Source organism: Hemicordylus capensis, chromosome 5, assembly GCF_027244095.1.
Source record: "Hemicordylus capensis ecotype Gifberg chromosome 5, rHemCap1.1.pri, whole genome shotgun sequence".
NCBI lineage: Eukaryota > Metazoa > Chordata > Lepidosauria > Squamata > Cordylidae > Hemicordylus > Hemicordylus capensis.
In genome coordinates this window covers 96,249,437-96,264,848 of record NC_069661.1, presented here as the reverse complement: position 1 = coordinate 96,264,848, position 15,412 = coordinate 96,249,437, and the positions used below count along the sequence as shown (strand labels likewise).

The 15,412-nt window shown below is 41.9% G+C and overlaps 1 protein-coding gene across 2 annotated transcripts in view; it reads left to right on the top strand.

Moving 5' to 3' along the window:
• KIT (KIT proto-oncogene, receptor tyrosine kinase) overlaps window positions 1–15,412 on the top strand; it is a 97,287-nt gene that overhangs the window by 36,545 nt on the left and 45,330 nt on the right. The window contains exon 2 of one of the 2 annotated variants that reach the window (XM_053258497.1): window positions 6,093–6,341. The exons of the other annotated variant lie outside the window; for it this stretch is intronic. Within the exon in view, the coding sequence (XP_053114472.1) occupies window positions 6,093–6,341 (249 nt within the window). The remainder of the gene's footprint in view (window positions 1–6,092; window positions 6,342–15,412) is intronic. 2 annotated transcript variants of the gene reach the window in all.

Below are 15,412 nucleotides of genomic sequence, written 5' to 3'. Positions count from 1 at the left end.
CCCTATAAGAGACCCAAGACAAAAACTGGAACATAAACAGGCACAAAATCAAGGAGGTCTCATGCCTCTGGCACCAGGTTCATGGCTCTCACACTGCCCAAAGCGCACAGAGGAGCGCTGCTGCCATTCTGAAATTCCTTCTGTCAAGAGGAGGCCACTACAAACCTGCAGCCCTTAAACTGTTTGAATCCAAGCTGCTGGTGCAACTCATCTATGTTTGGCCCCCTTCTCCAACTTTGCCCCACTGGAGCTTGTCGAGTCCAAATTCCTAAAAACAGCTATCCAAGTACCACGGTGTGTATATAACGCTAGCCTGCAACTAGAGGTAGGTCTGGTGAAAGTGAAGGCCAGAGTTTGGATGGCCATGCTCAACTATTGGTTAAGATTATCTCTCATTCCACTGGGTCTGCCCCCCTAACACTACAGGACAACTCCCAGTCCAATTGGAAATGGACACTTCTGACAAAAATGTCATCCCTGGGACTCTCCCCTCCCCTCTTACTCCCCGTGGGCTACAAACAGGCAAAAACACTCAGCAAACAACACACAATGGGCATAGAGTACCAAATTAGGCAGGATCCCAACCTTCCCCATCAATGAAAAGCTAAGATACATCACATCTCCCACTGTATACCTCATGCAGCTGTAAGCCCCCAAACACAGAAGGGCCTAGACCCTGGCCTGTTGTGGTGCCCTCTGTTCAGCTGTGCTAGAAGGCAGATACAGGAAGACACCCCCCCCTTGTCGGAACACCTGTGCCCCTGCAATTCTGGACAAGTTGAAACAACAGAGCATGTCCTCCTCTACTGCCCATTCCACAGAGCCACTTGTAACACCCTCATCCTTCCACTATTAATAAAGTCCTCAAGTCTACATCTCTCTCCTACTCTCTGACTCTAATCCTGTTATCACAGATAATGTTGCCAAGTTCTGCATAGCAGCATGTAAAATTTGTCGGGTCCTAACAGGCAGCAAGATTTAAGCAAGCTCGACACAGTGTGTGGTCTCTGTTTAGTTTTAGCATTTTATGTAGCTTGCTTTATTTATTTATTTATTTATTTATTTACATTTCTAGCCATCCAAAGGCTCTGGGTGGGTGCATAGGGAAGGCTCTTTTATAGTTAGATAGCATTTTATAGTTTTACAGCTTTATAGACTAACCCATTTTATACTTTTTACACTAATTTTACCCATTTTTAGCTGCAGTTTTAAGATAGCTCACCATAGTCTAACAGTAGCTGTATAACAGTGTAAAGCTTTTAGCCTCTATACTCACAGTTCCAGGCATAGCCTGTTTTAATGCCATTTTAATGCTGCACTAATGTAATCTACTTTATGCTGGTCAAAGACTGTAATAAAGATTGATTGATTGATATTCTGTTCAGTCATGTGTGGGAGACCTGATGTTTTGTGTGTATAAAGGCACAGGTTCTACTTCTGATTAAAGCAGACTTACAACTTTTACAACTTAAAGTAGGACTTACATCTCTTACAGCTTTTAAAAAGGCAGTCAAGACACATTTGTTCACCCAGGCTTTTAATTAGATACTGTTTAAATTGTTCTTAAATTTTAAATTGTAATGTTTTAACTTCTTTATTTGCTGTTTTTATTGTTTTGTTGTAAACTGCCCAGAGACTTGCATTTTGGGTGGTATACAAATATATTATATTATATTATATTATATTATATTATATTATATTATATTATATTATATTATATTATATTATATTATATTATATTATATTATATTTTAATAAATGTGGCCATGTCACAGAGCTGGGGAAGTCTTTTGCCTAGGTCTAGGTGAGCTGCCACTCATAGTAGATGGTATTAAGCTAGATGGTTGATTGGTCTTACACATGCTCCTTTTTCTTTTTAGCATAACTGATCTGAATATGGTATTGAACCTATATGGAGTAGGATCACTATAAAAATGGATTGACAAATGACTTTGCAAATATCTATATGCTAATCTCTCTGCCTTTATTTATATTCCTATATCATTCCTAAGGCACTTTACACGTAAATATCCAAAGGTTATAAAGCAGTAATCGTGCACAATAAGACCACATAATAGAATAACAGTATAAACTAACAGCAGAATAATTACCAAATAGAAGAGGAACATCTTTGTTATCTTTTTCAGGCTCTCCAGAAATAAATGGGCTGCTTCGGGTGATCATCTGCTGACACACACAGTCATGAAGAGGACCACTGAGAGGCTCCCCTGATGTCACTGCAGGACATCCCAACACACTGTCTAGCATTTTTTAATTGGGGGAGGGGCATTCATTCAACCTGGATTTTAGAGTGCATGTAGGGGGCGATTCAGATTAATGTTTCCCTGTGCAATTCAAGGATGCCCTGACACCATGTTGGGAAGTCCTGCAGTGATGTCAGAGCAGGTGCACTCTCAGTGCATCTCCATCCTGACTGTGAGTGCTGGCAGACAATTGTCCAAACTTGCCCAATGATGGGCAGATTTCACAAAGGAAGCAGTGAGACTATTACAGTGCTACTGCAGCAGAGCTCCTGCTCTGTGTAACCACCACCCTAACCATAATCTTGGGGAAGCACTTGGAACAAGGCTTCATCAGCTGATTTTAGGTGGAAAGGATCATATGGGAGCAGTTGTTCTCAGAGATTCATGGGGCTCAGTTCACTTAGGGTTTTAATGATCAAAACCAACGCTTTGAATTAAGTCCAGAATAACACCCAGTGAAGCTCCTACAGCACAAGTAATATATGCTCCCTGCGACCAATTCCAAGTAAAAGCTCGACAGCTCCATTTTACATTAGCTGTAATTCTGAGGTGTCTGTTCTTCCTACTGACTGATGCGGCATCCAAGGGGCTACATTTAAGGAAGGTGGCTCGCCTGCCCCCAAACTTCAGACTTCCATATGATATGGTTCCCTGTCTCCCAGCCTTCAGGAGGAGAGTGAACGCTGCCCTTTATTCAGGCTTTTGGCCAATGAGCTGTCCGTGCTCTTTTTAAATTTTTAGCTACATTTTAAAAAAAATTGATAGTTATTGGTTTATCTTGTTTTTATTTTTTATTGAATTTTTTTCTTTTGTTAACCACTCTGGGGTCCTAGGACAAAGGATGGGATATAGATATAAACATAATTAAAAATAGGACTGCAAAAACAAGGGAACTGCCAAACACCTGTCAGGTCATGATACAAGGCTGGTGGGCTGCATTCAGCTTGGTGGGTCAAAGCTTGCACAGGTCTTAAGAAAAGCGTATGTGTCTTGTGCAGCCCCACCCCCATCTATTATGGATTGCCTTTCCATATGTGTATATGCTGCTTTATTACTATACTGTGTATAGAAATACAGAGTGCAGAATATAAAGAAATGATAAATATTTTTCGATCTTTGGTGTCACAGGCTTCATACATACACACACACACACACACACACCATCTTCCAGAGTAATCAGATTTGTGGGGGTTTTATTAAGTTGTTTTAGGTTTGTAGGGTTGTTTTTGGTCATTCTTTTATCCTTGTGACTACTCATGGGGTTGATTGAGCTGAAAAATGGACCCAAGGTCACCTAGTGCAAAGCATTGTGCCTCTCAAATTGGCCGAGGGTGGGGTGGGGGGAGAGTGAGAATGGTGCAAGTAGTCCTCTTTGGGATTTACCATTAGAGCGGTGTATTTTGAATGATATGGGGGGTCCACTGAGCTTCATGGTCTCCTTAGCTCAAACTCAAGTCTCCATTCAAATCCAAAATGCTATCCAATATACAACGCTCCCTCTTTTCTTTTTAATGTGGTTGGGTCTCTATTGATTATGTTGATTAGGCTCTCTTGAGAGTCTGACCTTCCCTCTTTATGTTATTCTGTTTCACTTTCTTCGGATTTCTTAGTAACTGGAGTGTTTACCTGACATCTTCTTAATCCATTGGCTCTTAGAAGTACACTAATGTTATGAGATAAGTACATTTGAGACTGTGCTACAATCTTTGTAAACCTCATTTGCAGACTAAGCTGGTCACATTGTCCCTAATAGCAAGAAAAATCTACTTTTAAAAGAAATAATTAATTGATATGTTATTACTGTGGGCATCAGATGAGCATACTATGAACCAGATCTAGCTGAACTTGAGCTGTTGCTCATTTCTGTCCAAGCATCAACTGGTAAACGAGCCCCTGGTGGCGCAGTGGTAAAACTGCCGCCCTGTAACCAGAAGGTTACATGTTCGATCCTGACCAGGGGCTCAAGGTTGACTCAGCCTTCCATCCTTCCGAGGTCGGTAAAATGAATACCCAGAATGTTGGGGGCAATATGCTAAAATCATTGTAAACCGCTTAGAGAGCTCCGGCTATAGAGCGGTATATAAATGTAAGTGCTATTGCTATTGCTATTGCTAAACGTAGTAAGCATGAAATAACTGGATCATGATTCACACAGCTGGGGTTGTGATGGTAAGTGGATATAGCTTCTGGGAAACATGGCCTTATTCTGTGGCCACATATGTAAAACAAACTGTAAAATATGCATTGGCCAGACTTAAACCAGTTTCCAGTTTTCTTTTCGCTTATTAACAGCCATCTGCAGTGAACAGACCTTTGGTTTGGACAAAGCAGTATTTGTTTGGACAATACAAACCAGTATTCGTTTGGCCAATACTCCAGCCAGCCTCCTCATGCCACCAGGATGTGTATATGCACGACCTTCCCTCCTCTTGGGGCACCATTCCTTAACTACGTGGGGATATGGTTTATCTCACGGCTGCACAACTTTGGCCCTCCTGCAGTTGTTGTCCTACAACTCCCATTCTCCCTGCCACTGTGGCTGGGGGTGATGGGAGTTGTAGTCCAACAAGAGCTGGAGGGCCAAAATTGTACAGCCCTGGTTTATTTGAACCACCCCTCTACACACACAACAAGCACTATTTGAGATTTCTAGTGTATGTAGGAACTTAAACATTTATAGTATGATTGAGAAATGGTGCCTTGGCACATCAATAGTGGGGGAAGGACATGTGTATTTATATTGTGCATATGTCCTTATCATGTGAGGTGGGCTGATCGAAAACATATCGTCTAAATCGGCCCTTTGTGTAAGTTAACTGTGATTATGCAGTCGTTGAACCCAGCTGCTAGAACTCAAATCTGAACAAGTTAGTTACAACAAAACTTTTTGATTTCACTGGGATTTAACCATTGCTTATATTTTCTTGATTGGAGCTACTGTCTAGCCCTATAGACATTATGTTGTACATGCCATGTGTATAGGGGTCTGTACATATGTACGTGTGTTATGAATGACTCTACATATGTTTACTTTAAAATTGAACCTGGATACAAGTCTCTCAGATGCAAGGTACAAATAGGAAATGACCTACTGTATGTGCATTAACTGTAATGTGTGAATAATTGTACATGTGTACAGATCTATACATGCGTACAGTTACACCGATAGTATGTGTGTTGCACATTGTGGATGGGACTTGTGGGGTCCTTAATTACAGAAATGTAGAATTAGGCAGTCCTCCTACAGGGCTCTCAAATAAGCTCTTTTTGGTTGAGTGTGAAGAGCTCAAAGGGGCTGTTACTAAGCCAGAGAGCAAACCTTCACCCCCACCTGGCCTGACCTCCTTTCCCAGCCACATACCAGAAGATGAAGCTGGAAAGCTGGGTTTATTCTTTGTTACTGTCATGAGAGTGAAAAGCCTTGTGGGAGATGTAGTACTTTTCTGTTGTTCACATCAAAGCATTTTATGAATGAAGGGCCTTCAATCCCCAAGTGGCTATATATGACTTTGGTTGTAGAACGGGAAACCGTCAACAAAGATGCATAGAATTAAAGCTCAGATTGATGTTTTTTAAATGTCTCTTGAGATAAGGCCATGTCTGCAATATGTTGCTGAATTTCTAACAATTTAGAAGGGTCAACTGAACAAAAATAGCATACCAATCAAGAAAGGTTAGCAGCGATGCAATTAATAATACTGTCATCATTTTAGTCATTTTTAACATTCGCACTTAAACTTATGTAATCATATATAGTATGATTTTAAAATAATAAAAATAGAGATGAACAAAATACTAATCACCAAATTTTATTTTATTTTTTGGCAGGAGGCAAAAAACCATTTATTACTCCAGCAAAATCTTATTTGGTTGTGGATAATAACCAAGAATTAAAGCTGTTATGTAGTGACAATGACCTGGTGATCTGGGATTTTCAGAACACAGACCCATCAGCACAATCAAAAACCTTTGAAAAAAAGGAATTTTACATAAAGAATGCAAAAGCAAGAGACACAGGAACATACACATGCAGAAACAGAGAGGGCTTGAACAACTCAATTTATGTTTTTGTTAAAGGTAAATTTTAATCATTATTTTCTCCCCATTCTTACCCTCCCCCCACCCCAATGTTCTGTAAATGTTATGGGAATGAAAGTTTGTTTAATACTTATACTTACATTGGACTTTCACATCAAAAGAAACCAATGTGTCAGCATAAAGAGTGCCCCTTCATATTAGGGATGGGCCCGGACCGGTCCGGAGGCCATTGAAAAGGCCTCCGGACCGGTCCGGACCTGGGTGGTTCAGTTTGGGGGTGGGGTAGCTTTAAGAGCGGCGGGAGGGTTTACTTACCCCTCCCGCTGCTTTCCCACTCTGGCACCGTAAAGTTACGAGTAATTGGGGCGGCAGGATACCTCCCTGCCGCCCCTTCCCCGATGTTGCTCTAAAAAAAACTCCCAGTAGTCCTTTGCGCGCGTGCACGTCAGAGACACAAAGGACTACTGGGAGGTTTTTTTAGAGCAACATCGGGGAAGGGGCGGCAGGGAGGTATCCTGCTGCCCCAAATTACTCGTAACTTTACAGCGCCAGAGCGGGAAAGCGGCGGGAGGGGTAAGTAAACCCTCCCACCGCTCTTAAAGCTACCCCCCACCCCAGTGCTGGACCGCAGTGTGGCGGTTCCGTGCACACCCCTACTTCATATATCAGCTGTACCCCATAATGTTGGTGTGCACTATAAGATTGATGTGATGGTTGTATAAATAGTTAGGTGTGCACCCTTTAATCTGACACGAAAAGTCTGGCAGAGGTTGCCCACTCAGACTAGAATTATAGAATTGTAATGCTGGAAGGGAGAACCCTGCTCATTGCAAAAATCTGGTACCCTATAGAATTTTAGAGCTGGAAGGGACCTCTTAAAAGCTGGTACATAGGAACATAGGAAGCTGCCATATACTGAGTCAGACCAGTCGTCTATCTAGCTTAGTATTGTCTTCACAGACTGGCAGCAGCTTCTCCAAGGTTGCAGGCAGGAATCTTTCTCAGCCCTATCAAGGAACTTGAAACCTTCTGCTCTTCCCAGAGCGGCTCCATCCCCTAAGGGGAATACCTTACAGTGTTCACACTTCTAGTCTCCCATTCATATGCAACCAGGATGGACCCTGCTTAGCTAAGGGGACAAGTCATGCTTGCTACCACAAGACCAGCTCTCCTCCTGTAAGCAGTTGCTCTAGATGAGTAGGGTCTGGTGCGAGGGTGACATTGCCTCATTCTTGAGCAACTGCTCTAGAAAGCCTTCTTGAAATATGTCTACATGTGTGGCATCATCCCTTTGCTTTCCCTGCACGGAACTATGATATGAAAGAAAGGTTTGAGGACTGGCAGATTTGGAGCAGTTTTTAAAACTACCCAGAACCTGCCCCCTGAAATAAGACTTTCATTCTGTATTACCATTAGGTTTGCTGTGTTTTCACATTTCTTGAAGTTTCTCAGAGAATCTTCTCTATGCTCGGGGAAGATGACAATCCACCAGAGGACCTATTGCCTTAATGAGAGACACAGAATGGATTCAGATGATCACCCAGCAACATCGCCTCAGTTACAGAAAATAGCTTAGACACTCAGATTTCAGACTCTCACATCATTCACCTAATCTCTGCCAGCCACATGCTTCCCCTCCCATACAACTTGGCACTTTCCGCTTTCCAAGATGCTGCTTCTCACATTCAAAAGTGACAGACTTGGAGCTTTTGAAACTTGTATGTGGACATGCCCTAAAAATGGATTATCTGACTTTGCATGCTCCCTGGCAACCATGTGACGCAGTTGACATGGCTTGGATATAGTCTGTTGTATCAATCTAGTCATTCTTGGGTGACTAGATTTACAGCAAAAGGAGGAAGAGTTTGGATTAAGTGGACGATGATGCTGGATCAATTTCCGATCCATTCTGTTCCATGGTTGTTGTAGGAAAGGGAGATCGATGTTCATTAATTAGCTAGGTAGCCACTTGGACCAACTGGCTATTTAACTAAATATTATGGTTGTACAGGTGATGGGCTTGCATGTGTGAACAAGCACCCAGATTCAGCAGGAAACTGCTCACAGAGGACTTACATGGTGGCACATGAACGAGAGACAGTTTAATTTAAATATAGTTTTAATTTTTATGCGTACAAAAAGAGAGTTTAATTTGCTCTAGGGCTCAACCTTGAAACCTGTTTTGAATGACAGAGTGCAGTTCTGGGATATATGAAGAAAGTGTAAAGACAAAAGTGCATTTTAACATATGCAGCATGTCTCCCCCTTTTCACTGGGGTAGCTCCAGTCTGCTGCCACATATCTGGGAGTGGAAGCAGGATATCCTAATCAGAGGCATGGCTTCCAGTCTGAATGGAGTACTTGCACCTATGGGATTTGAATTGGGCAATGTGACTCCCAAGAGATCCCTTTGAGATGTTGCTGTTGCTACGGTTTAGGCTGTGGCTGACTCCTTAAGCAGCTGGGAAAGCTGCCATGTGAAGAGAAAACATGGAAACTCAAGAGACTGACATCAAGAAAAAGAGGTTGAGGGGCTGGAGAACAGGATTCTAATGGGTCCCCTGGCATCATGGGCAGCTTTCTCTGGGCCTTTATAGTACTAGGGGGGATTTTGGTAGCACTGATGAAAGGGAATTGCATATTCTTCCCGAACATCTATAATCTTTTGCTGGTAACACTTAAAGACTGGTTCACATTTGTGTGCACATTACTTGATTAGTCAGCATTTGATGATTGGCAGTTGATTGTGTGAATTGACTCCAAAGGAAAAATTTTGCTTTTGTCAAGTGAGATGATATTTTAGGTTCTTGGTCTTAGATCTGTGATGTTTCACACACATTTGTAAGTCATCGTGATGAATATGCATGTATGATATTCATAAGTTCAGTATTGATATATTTTTCTGGAATTCACTTCCACTTCTACTGACTTCCACCATTGTTTGGAGGTTGCCTTCTCTTTGGAGCTTTATAATGCTTGGTGTGTGTTCAACAGAACCATTGGGAAGCTGAGAAGTTCCTCCTCTGTGGCGTTTCATCTCTTGGATGATCTTTCTGAAATACTTGTTGACTTAATCTGTTTATTTCTTCTGTTCTACAACAACTCCTGTACAGAAAACCTATTAGTATCCATCTGTCTTTTCTTTGTGAAGTGTTCTGTATATATGTGTTTTAAACTGGGGTGCAAAACGTTTCAAATTCGAAACGGGCCATTTCAAGCTCAAAACAGAACGACTCTGTTTCAATCAAAATGTTTTGAGTGTTTTGAGCACCATCTTGGAGGCCTGTTTTCCCCTTGCTCATTGGTTTTCTGGCACTGGTTTATGATTGGCTTGTGATCTCCTTGCTCCTTGGTTGGCTTGTTATCCTACAAATCCAGTATCATCATGGGCAACTATGCCCCCATTGGCTGAGGGTGGCAAGAGGGAGGAGAAACATTTTTGGAGGAAATTTCAAAATGTAAAGGGACTAGGAGCAAGATAGAACACATATAGTTCTTGAAGAGGATACATCAGGAAAGGAGGAAGGAATCAAGAAAGGTTTGATTTTATGGCTTTCTTTTTTCTCAGAGCTGAGTATAATATGCTGTGCTGTTGCTGCTATAACTATCTGGTAGTTTTGCTGGATCTCAGATTGACAAAGGCAGAACTTGGGTGCCTGCCTTCCTTGAGTTGTGGTTTAATTTGTTTGTAAGATAGTGTTGTGGCAAGAAATGTGGCACCTCTCTGTGTGTTATTTCTTGGTAGTTGCTGTGATGAGCTTGATGTCTGGCCTTGAGACTCTTTGAGGTTGAGTGGCTGGCAATGTTCTGTGTTGGGAGAGACAGATTCCCTTTTTCTGTGTGCTTCTGCAGTGTTTTTCAAGGCAGGATCGCAAAATATAATGGAAATTTCAATGCCAAACTCAAACTGTTTGGGCCATAGGGAACAATGGGGAACCCAAAACACCCCATTGTTCCCCATGGGTAACTCCTAGAGTCACCAAAGTGGGTTGTGTGGCAGGGCATCATGGGTGCTACCTGCTGTCCATCTGTAAAAGAAATAGGAAAGTGGGTGATTTAAAACAATTTTTTAACCTTTCCCCCAAAGCCCCATAGGATCCTATGGGGGTTGTGGGGGGGGAAGTAATTTTTTTAAAAATTGCCCTCTTGCCCATTTCTTTTGCAGGTTGAGTGGTAGGTAGCACCAATTATGCCCAACCACCTAACCCACTTTGGTCTCCCTAGGAACTACCCAGGGGGGAATAGGGTGTTTTGATCTCCCCATTGTTCCCTATGGGAACAACTTGAAACATTTCGAGTCTATTTCATCAGAACGGCCAGCTCAACCACTGTTTCGACAAAATGTTTCGGGCATTTTGTGTTTCATTTTGAGCTCAAAACGAAATGCAAAATGCATTTCACACAAATGCCTAGTGTAACGCTGTGAAGTGTCTGACCTGGTGATGGATGTAGAGGTGAGGTAAGTTGCATTTATGTGCAGCTGGGAATCAGATGAATTCTCTGGAGTAGTCCCTATGAGGCTGATATGTTACTAGTGCAGTGTGGGTGCCACTTCTGTGGGACAGATTACGTGAGATGTCACATAAGTGACGATGTCAGTGATGTATCTCCTGAGCATCTCAGCAGCACTGAGATGAAAACTTCTCACATAACTTGCCTGCCCCATGTTATTTCAGTGCTACACCAAGCTGGTAAGATCTATCCACACATAAGAAAGCAGCAGCCATCATAGGAATTGAGCATTTCCTCATTCACTTTACCTCACTGAAATAACTCCAGAGAAATTCTCTGATCCAGAGATTCCTTGTTGCTGTGGGAGCTCCAGAGTGGACACAAAGCCCTTCCTACATTAGATGACCTCATTTATAGAGGGAACAGCTCTGCACGTGCAAATGAATATGTTGTAATGCTGTTTTCTGCCATTGGAAAGAGGAGAATCTGCGGACATAGAAGCTGTTTATGCCCATCAGAGTGACTTCAAGCCTGTAGATAGAGTGGGAGGTATGGATAATCAAGACACTGAAGTGGTGAATAGCTTCTGCCTTTTAGGATCGACCACCAACAGTATAGGATCCAGAAGTCAAGAAATACTCCACAGATGAGCACTTGGTAGGGTTTCAATGAAGGCCTTAGAAAAGATATTTAGATGCCATGACATGTCTATACCTACAAAGATTAGAATCGTTTGAACAATTGTTTTTCCTGTGACACTCTATGGATGCAAAAGCTGGACTTCAAAGAAGCAAGATAGAAAAAGTATTGATGCTTTTGAACTTTGGTGCTGGAGAAGACTTTTGAGGGTACCATGGACAGTGAGGAAAACCAACAAATGGATCATAGAACAAATCAATCCAGAATTTTCACTCGCAGCGCAAATGACCAGGCTCAAACTATAATACTTCGAACACATTATGCAAAAACCCAGCTCCCCTGAGAAGTCCATAATTCTGGGATAGGTTGAAGGAAAGAAGACAACCAGCAGCAAGGTGGATGGACTCGATTACGACAACAGTGAATGCACCACTGAGAGACCTTAAAGGCCAAGTTGAAACGGATCATCCTGGAGAGAGTCTATCTGTGTGGTTGCTAAGAGTCGACACCGACTTGATGGCACTTAATCAGTCAATCTGTCCTTCTAAAGGAGGGATTAAACATCTGATCTCATAACCAATTTCCCTTCGTAAACGAGATGGGAAACGCTGTTCATGGTACTGAACTAGTGTATGAATTTAATCCTGAAGGCTACATACATTTCATATGTAGATCCAAACAAATAAAGGGAAACTGAGCTATGGTGGGAATTTTGGCTTTATATTACCTTATTTCCTCATTAGAGATTGTTATCACACAATAGGATACACTGGGGTTATTAAATGGTTAACCAATAAGTATTGGTCTTGCTGACTAACATCCTGACTAAACTTATTTGAAGAAGTTCAGTTGAAATTAAAAGGACAAGTTAGACATGCCTAACTTGTCCTTTTAATTTCAATGGGACTTCCTTGAGAATGCTTAGTTAGGATTTCAGCCACTGTTAATGTATTGCACTTAATATTTAAAAGAGATTGATTAAATTATTTTGTGACATTGTAATATCTAATGTGCACATCACACTGACATAATATTGGTTGACTTGCACCTTGATACTACTAAACCTTCAAGCAATTTTATGTGATTATTATGGTAACTACTTGGTCAGAGCTGTAAGTGCATCTATCCCCTCCAACAGTTTTGTTCAAAAGCCCATATCATAATGCAAGATTTAACATTGTTAATATAATGAAAGTTTTTCATGAGCCTTGGAAATACAATCACATTAAAGCTTCCTCATTGCCCTGGATATCCCCATTCGATATCTGGCCTTGGAGTAGGGATCACCTCTGTGGCACCAGAGTAATTGAATCAGTTGAAGGTAAGACACGGTACCTTTGGCTTCCATCAGGAACTTCCAATCCTAGGACCAGGCAACTGACTCACGTTTGCAAGAGTAACACAGACGCACTGTAATAGGCTGTAATGAGGCTGATTAGCCTCATGTTACAAGCCTCATCAAGAGCTGAGCCAGGCAGGGAGACCTGGCCCCTAGGAGGGGATTACAAGAATGAAGAACTTTTAGGATGAGGAAGGGAACACAAAACCATCAGGAGGAAGTTTCAGAGAGGCTCAGAGCTCTTCTTACTGATGATCCATTAGCTACTATGCTCGTAAATTTCTTCTACTTCCTCCCCCATCCAAGGCATGAATTTCTATGGTACATTTGGAAGTGAAAGTTTAATATTTTGGGGACAGTCGCAGAAAAATGTGTTCTAATTTTTTTATAGGCAAGAAAGGATTATAAATGTTATTAAAAATTGATAAGGTTTTGTGTAGAGCTCTTAATTGCCAAGATTTGAAAACCAAAATATGTCTCCATAGTGCTGTAAAATGCACACTCAATGAGTTCCTTTTTTCGTTAGCTTTCCTGATTTGAGCTAAGTCCACATGTTCATAAACAATTTGTAGAGCTGGAGAAAACAATAGAATCCAAAGCAAGACTATTGACTCACCAGCTGCTACCAGATTCACTAATGTTCCACATTCAGAGGTACGATACCTCTAAGGACCAATCTAGATGTAACACTAGTCGTGCCATTTGGCCTTGTGTTTTAGTTTAAAAACAAGCAAACCTATAAATAGCAGAAGTAGTTCCCTCAATCCAGATTGAGATGGCAAATGAGGAAGAGGAGCTTAACCCTTTTATCCCATCACAGTACCAGTTATCACCCTCATACCCCCCCATAACTGCTTTTTTCCTTGGGAGAGAAGCTCCCATTGTTGGCAATGAGAGCTTCCTCCTGGTTCAAATAGCCATGGGATGGGGGAGGTTTAGGTTTGTCGTGGAAGCAAAGGGTTAAGCTTCTCTCTGGCCATATTATGGTCCCCATCCAGATAAGGGCCAACCACACCCATTATTCATGGGCCCACTACACCCACACAAACATACACAGGGCCAACAACAGGATTAATATCATGCCTGCTTTGTTCCTGAGTACCAGATGCTGGAAATAAGCCATAGTAGAGGTCTACGGCACACTTTACCTTTAAAGGTCTGTTGCCTTCATGGCCTCCCTTTGAACTTTCCACAGCTACTAGTAGGCCACTGTTTGAAAATGAATGCTGGTGGGTGAATCTTTGCATTCTTTGTGAGAATCACCCTGAGCTAGAAGCAGAGGAGATTCACTGCAGGAAAGCTATCTGCAAAGCCAGTGGCACCAGATTGCTCAAGCTCCACACCATACACTAGCCCTTCAATCTTGGGTTGCCAGATGTTGTTGGACTACAGTTTCCATCATCCCCAGCCACAATGGCCGAAGACCATTTTTTATGATGAGAATTTTAACCCAACAATGTCTAGCAACCCAGATGAATCCCTTGAACTAGAAGGGAAGGTTACTTTGGCGAAACAAACCTTAGTTCACCTTAGGTCCTTTTTAATGTCTCATTCCTTCATTCTTCTCCCACACTGTTGTGTTGTTGTCATCGTCGCCTTCCTCCTCCTCCTCCTCCTAATTTTCCTACCATTTTCTCCATTTTGCTGCCCTCTGTCTTCTTTCTCATCCATATTTTTCTGCCTTTGCTCTCCTCCATGCTCATCCTGCTTCACTTTTTCTCTGCTCCCCTCCTAACCAGCATGCCCATCATTCCAGCTCCTTGCTCCCCTTCTCCCTCCAGCTGTTTGGCCTTCTTACTCTTTTCTTACAGTGGTTGGGAAAGGAGAATGCCTTCAGGATGGATGTGAGCAAGCATAGTATGACAATGGCATCTGTTTTTTGTGAAGGCCGCTCATCTACAGACCTGCTGTAGAAATTCGTTACATGGGTGGAAAGAAAGGAGGGATAGCATCCTTACTACTTTTGCTCCTCTTCTCTTCAGGAACTGCAAATTGTCATGAATTTTCACTGTTACACACTTCATCCTGAGCTATTAACTCATAAGAATATTAGTAGCGTGAAGTCATCTTCACCATAGAACAGCCCTTCCTACTTTTCCTTTGTTTATTAGTTAGCTTTTCTATTAATTCATTGAAAGCAAATGTTGACTGGTTCAGACCATGGTTTCTTGAATCAAGACTACTAGCCAAAGGAATGCTGAGCCCAAATGTGTCTCCTTTCTCCCCCTTTTCCTCATTGTGGCACATAGTTATGATGAAGGCATCTTGGTTTGAGAAACACTAGCTTCACATGTCATCCAAACCCAGGAGCTGTGGTTTAACTGTGGCTAACAAACCAGGATATGAAATAAAGATCAAATCCAGGTTTCATATCCTGATTTATAAATGAAAATTAAACCTCAGCTCCTGGATTTGGATGACACTCAAAAATGTGGTTCAGCAAACCAGCATTGCTTTCAGGCACAGGAAGAGGAGAGACAGTCCAGACTTGGTGCTACTTTGGCTCACATTCCGGATCCAGTAAACCACCGTTTGTTGGGCCATTTGACCTAGGTCTATATGACAGTTCTTCCCAATTATCAACATTTCATAGGGTTGCTGAGTGACCAGTAGAGATCTATGGGGCATCTCCACAAATCTTCCCTTAACTTGATCCTTCATGTGGGAAAAGGTGGAATAT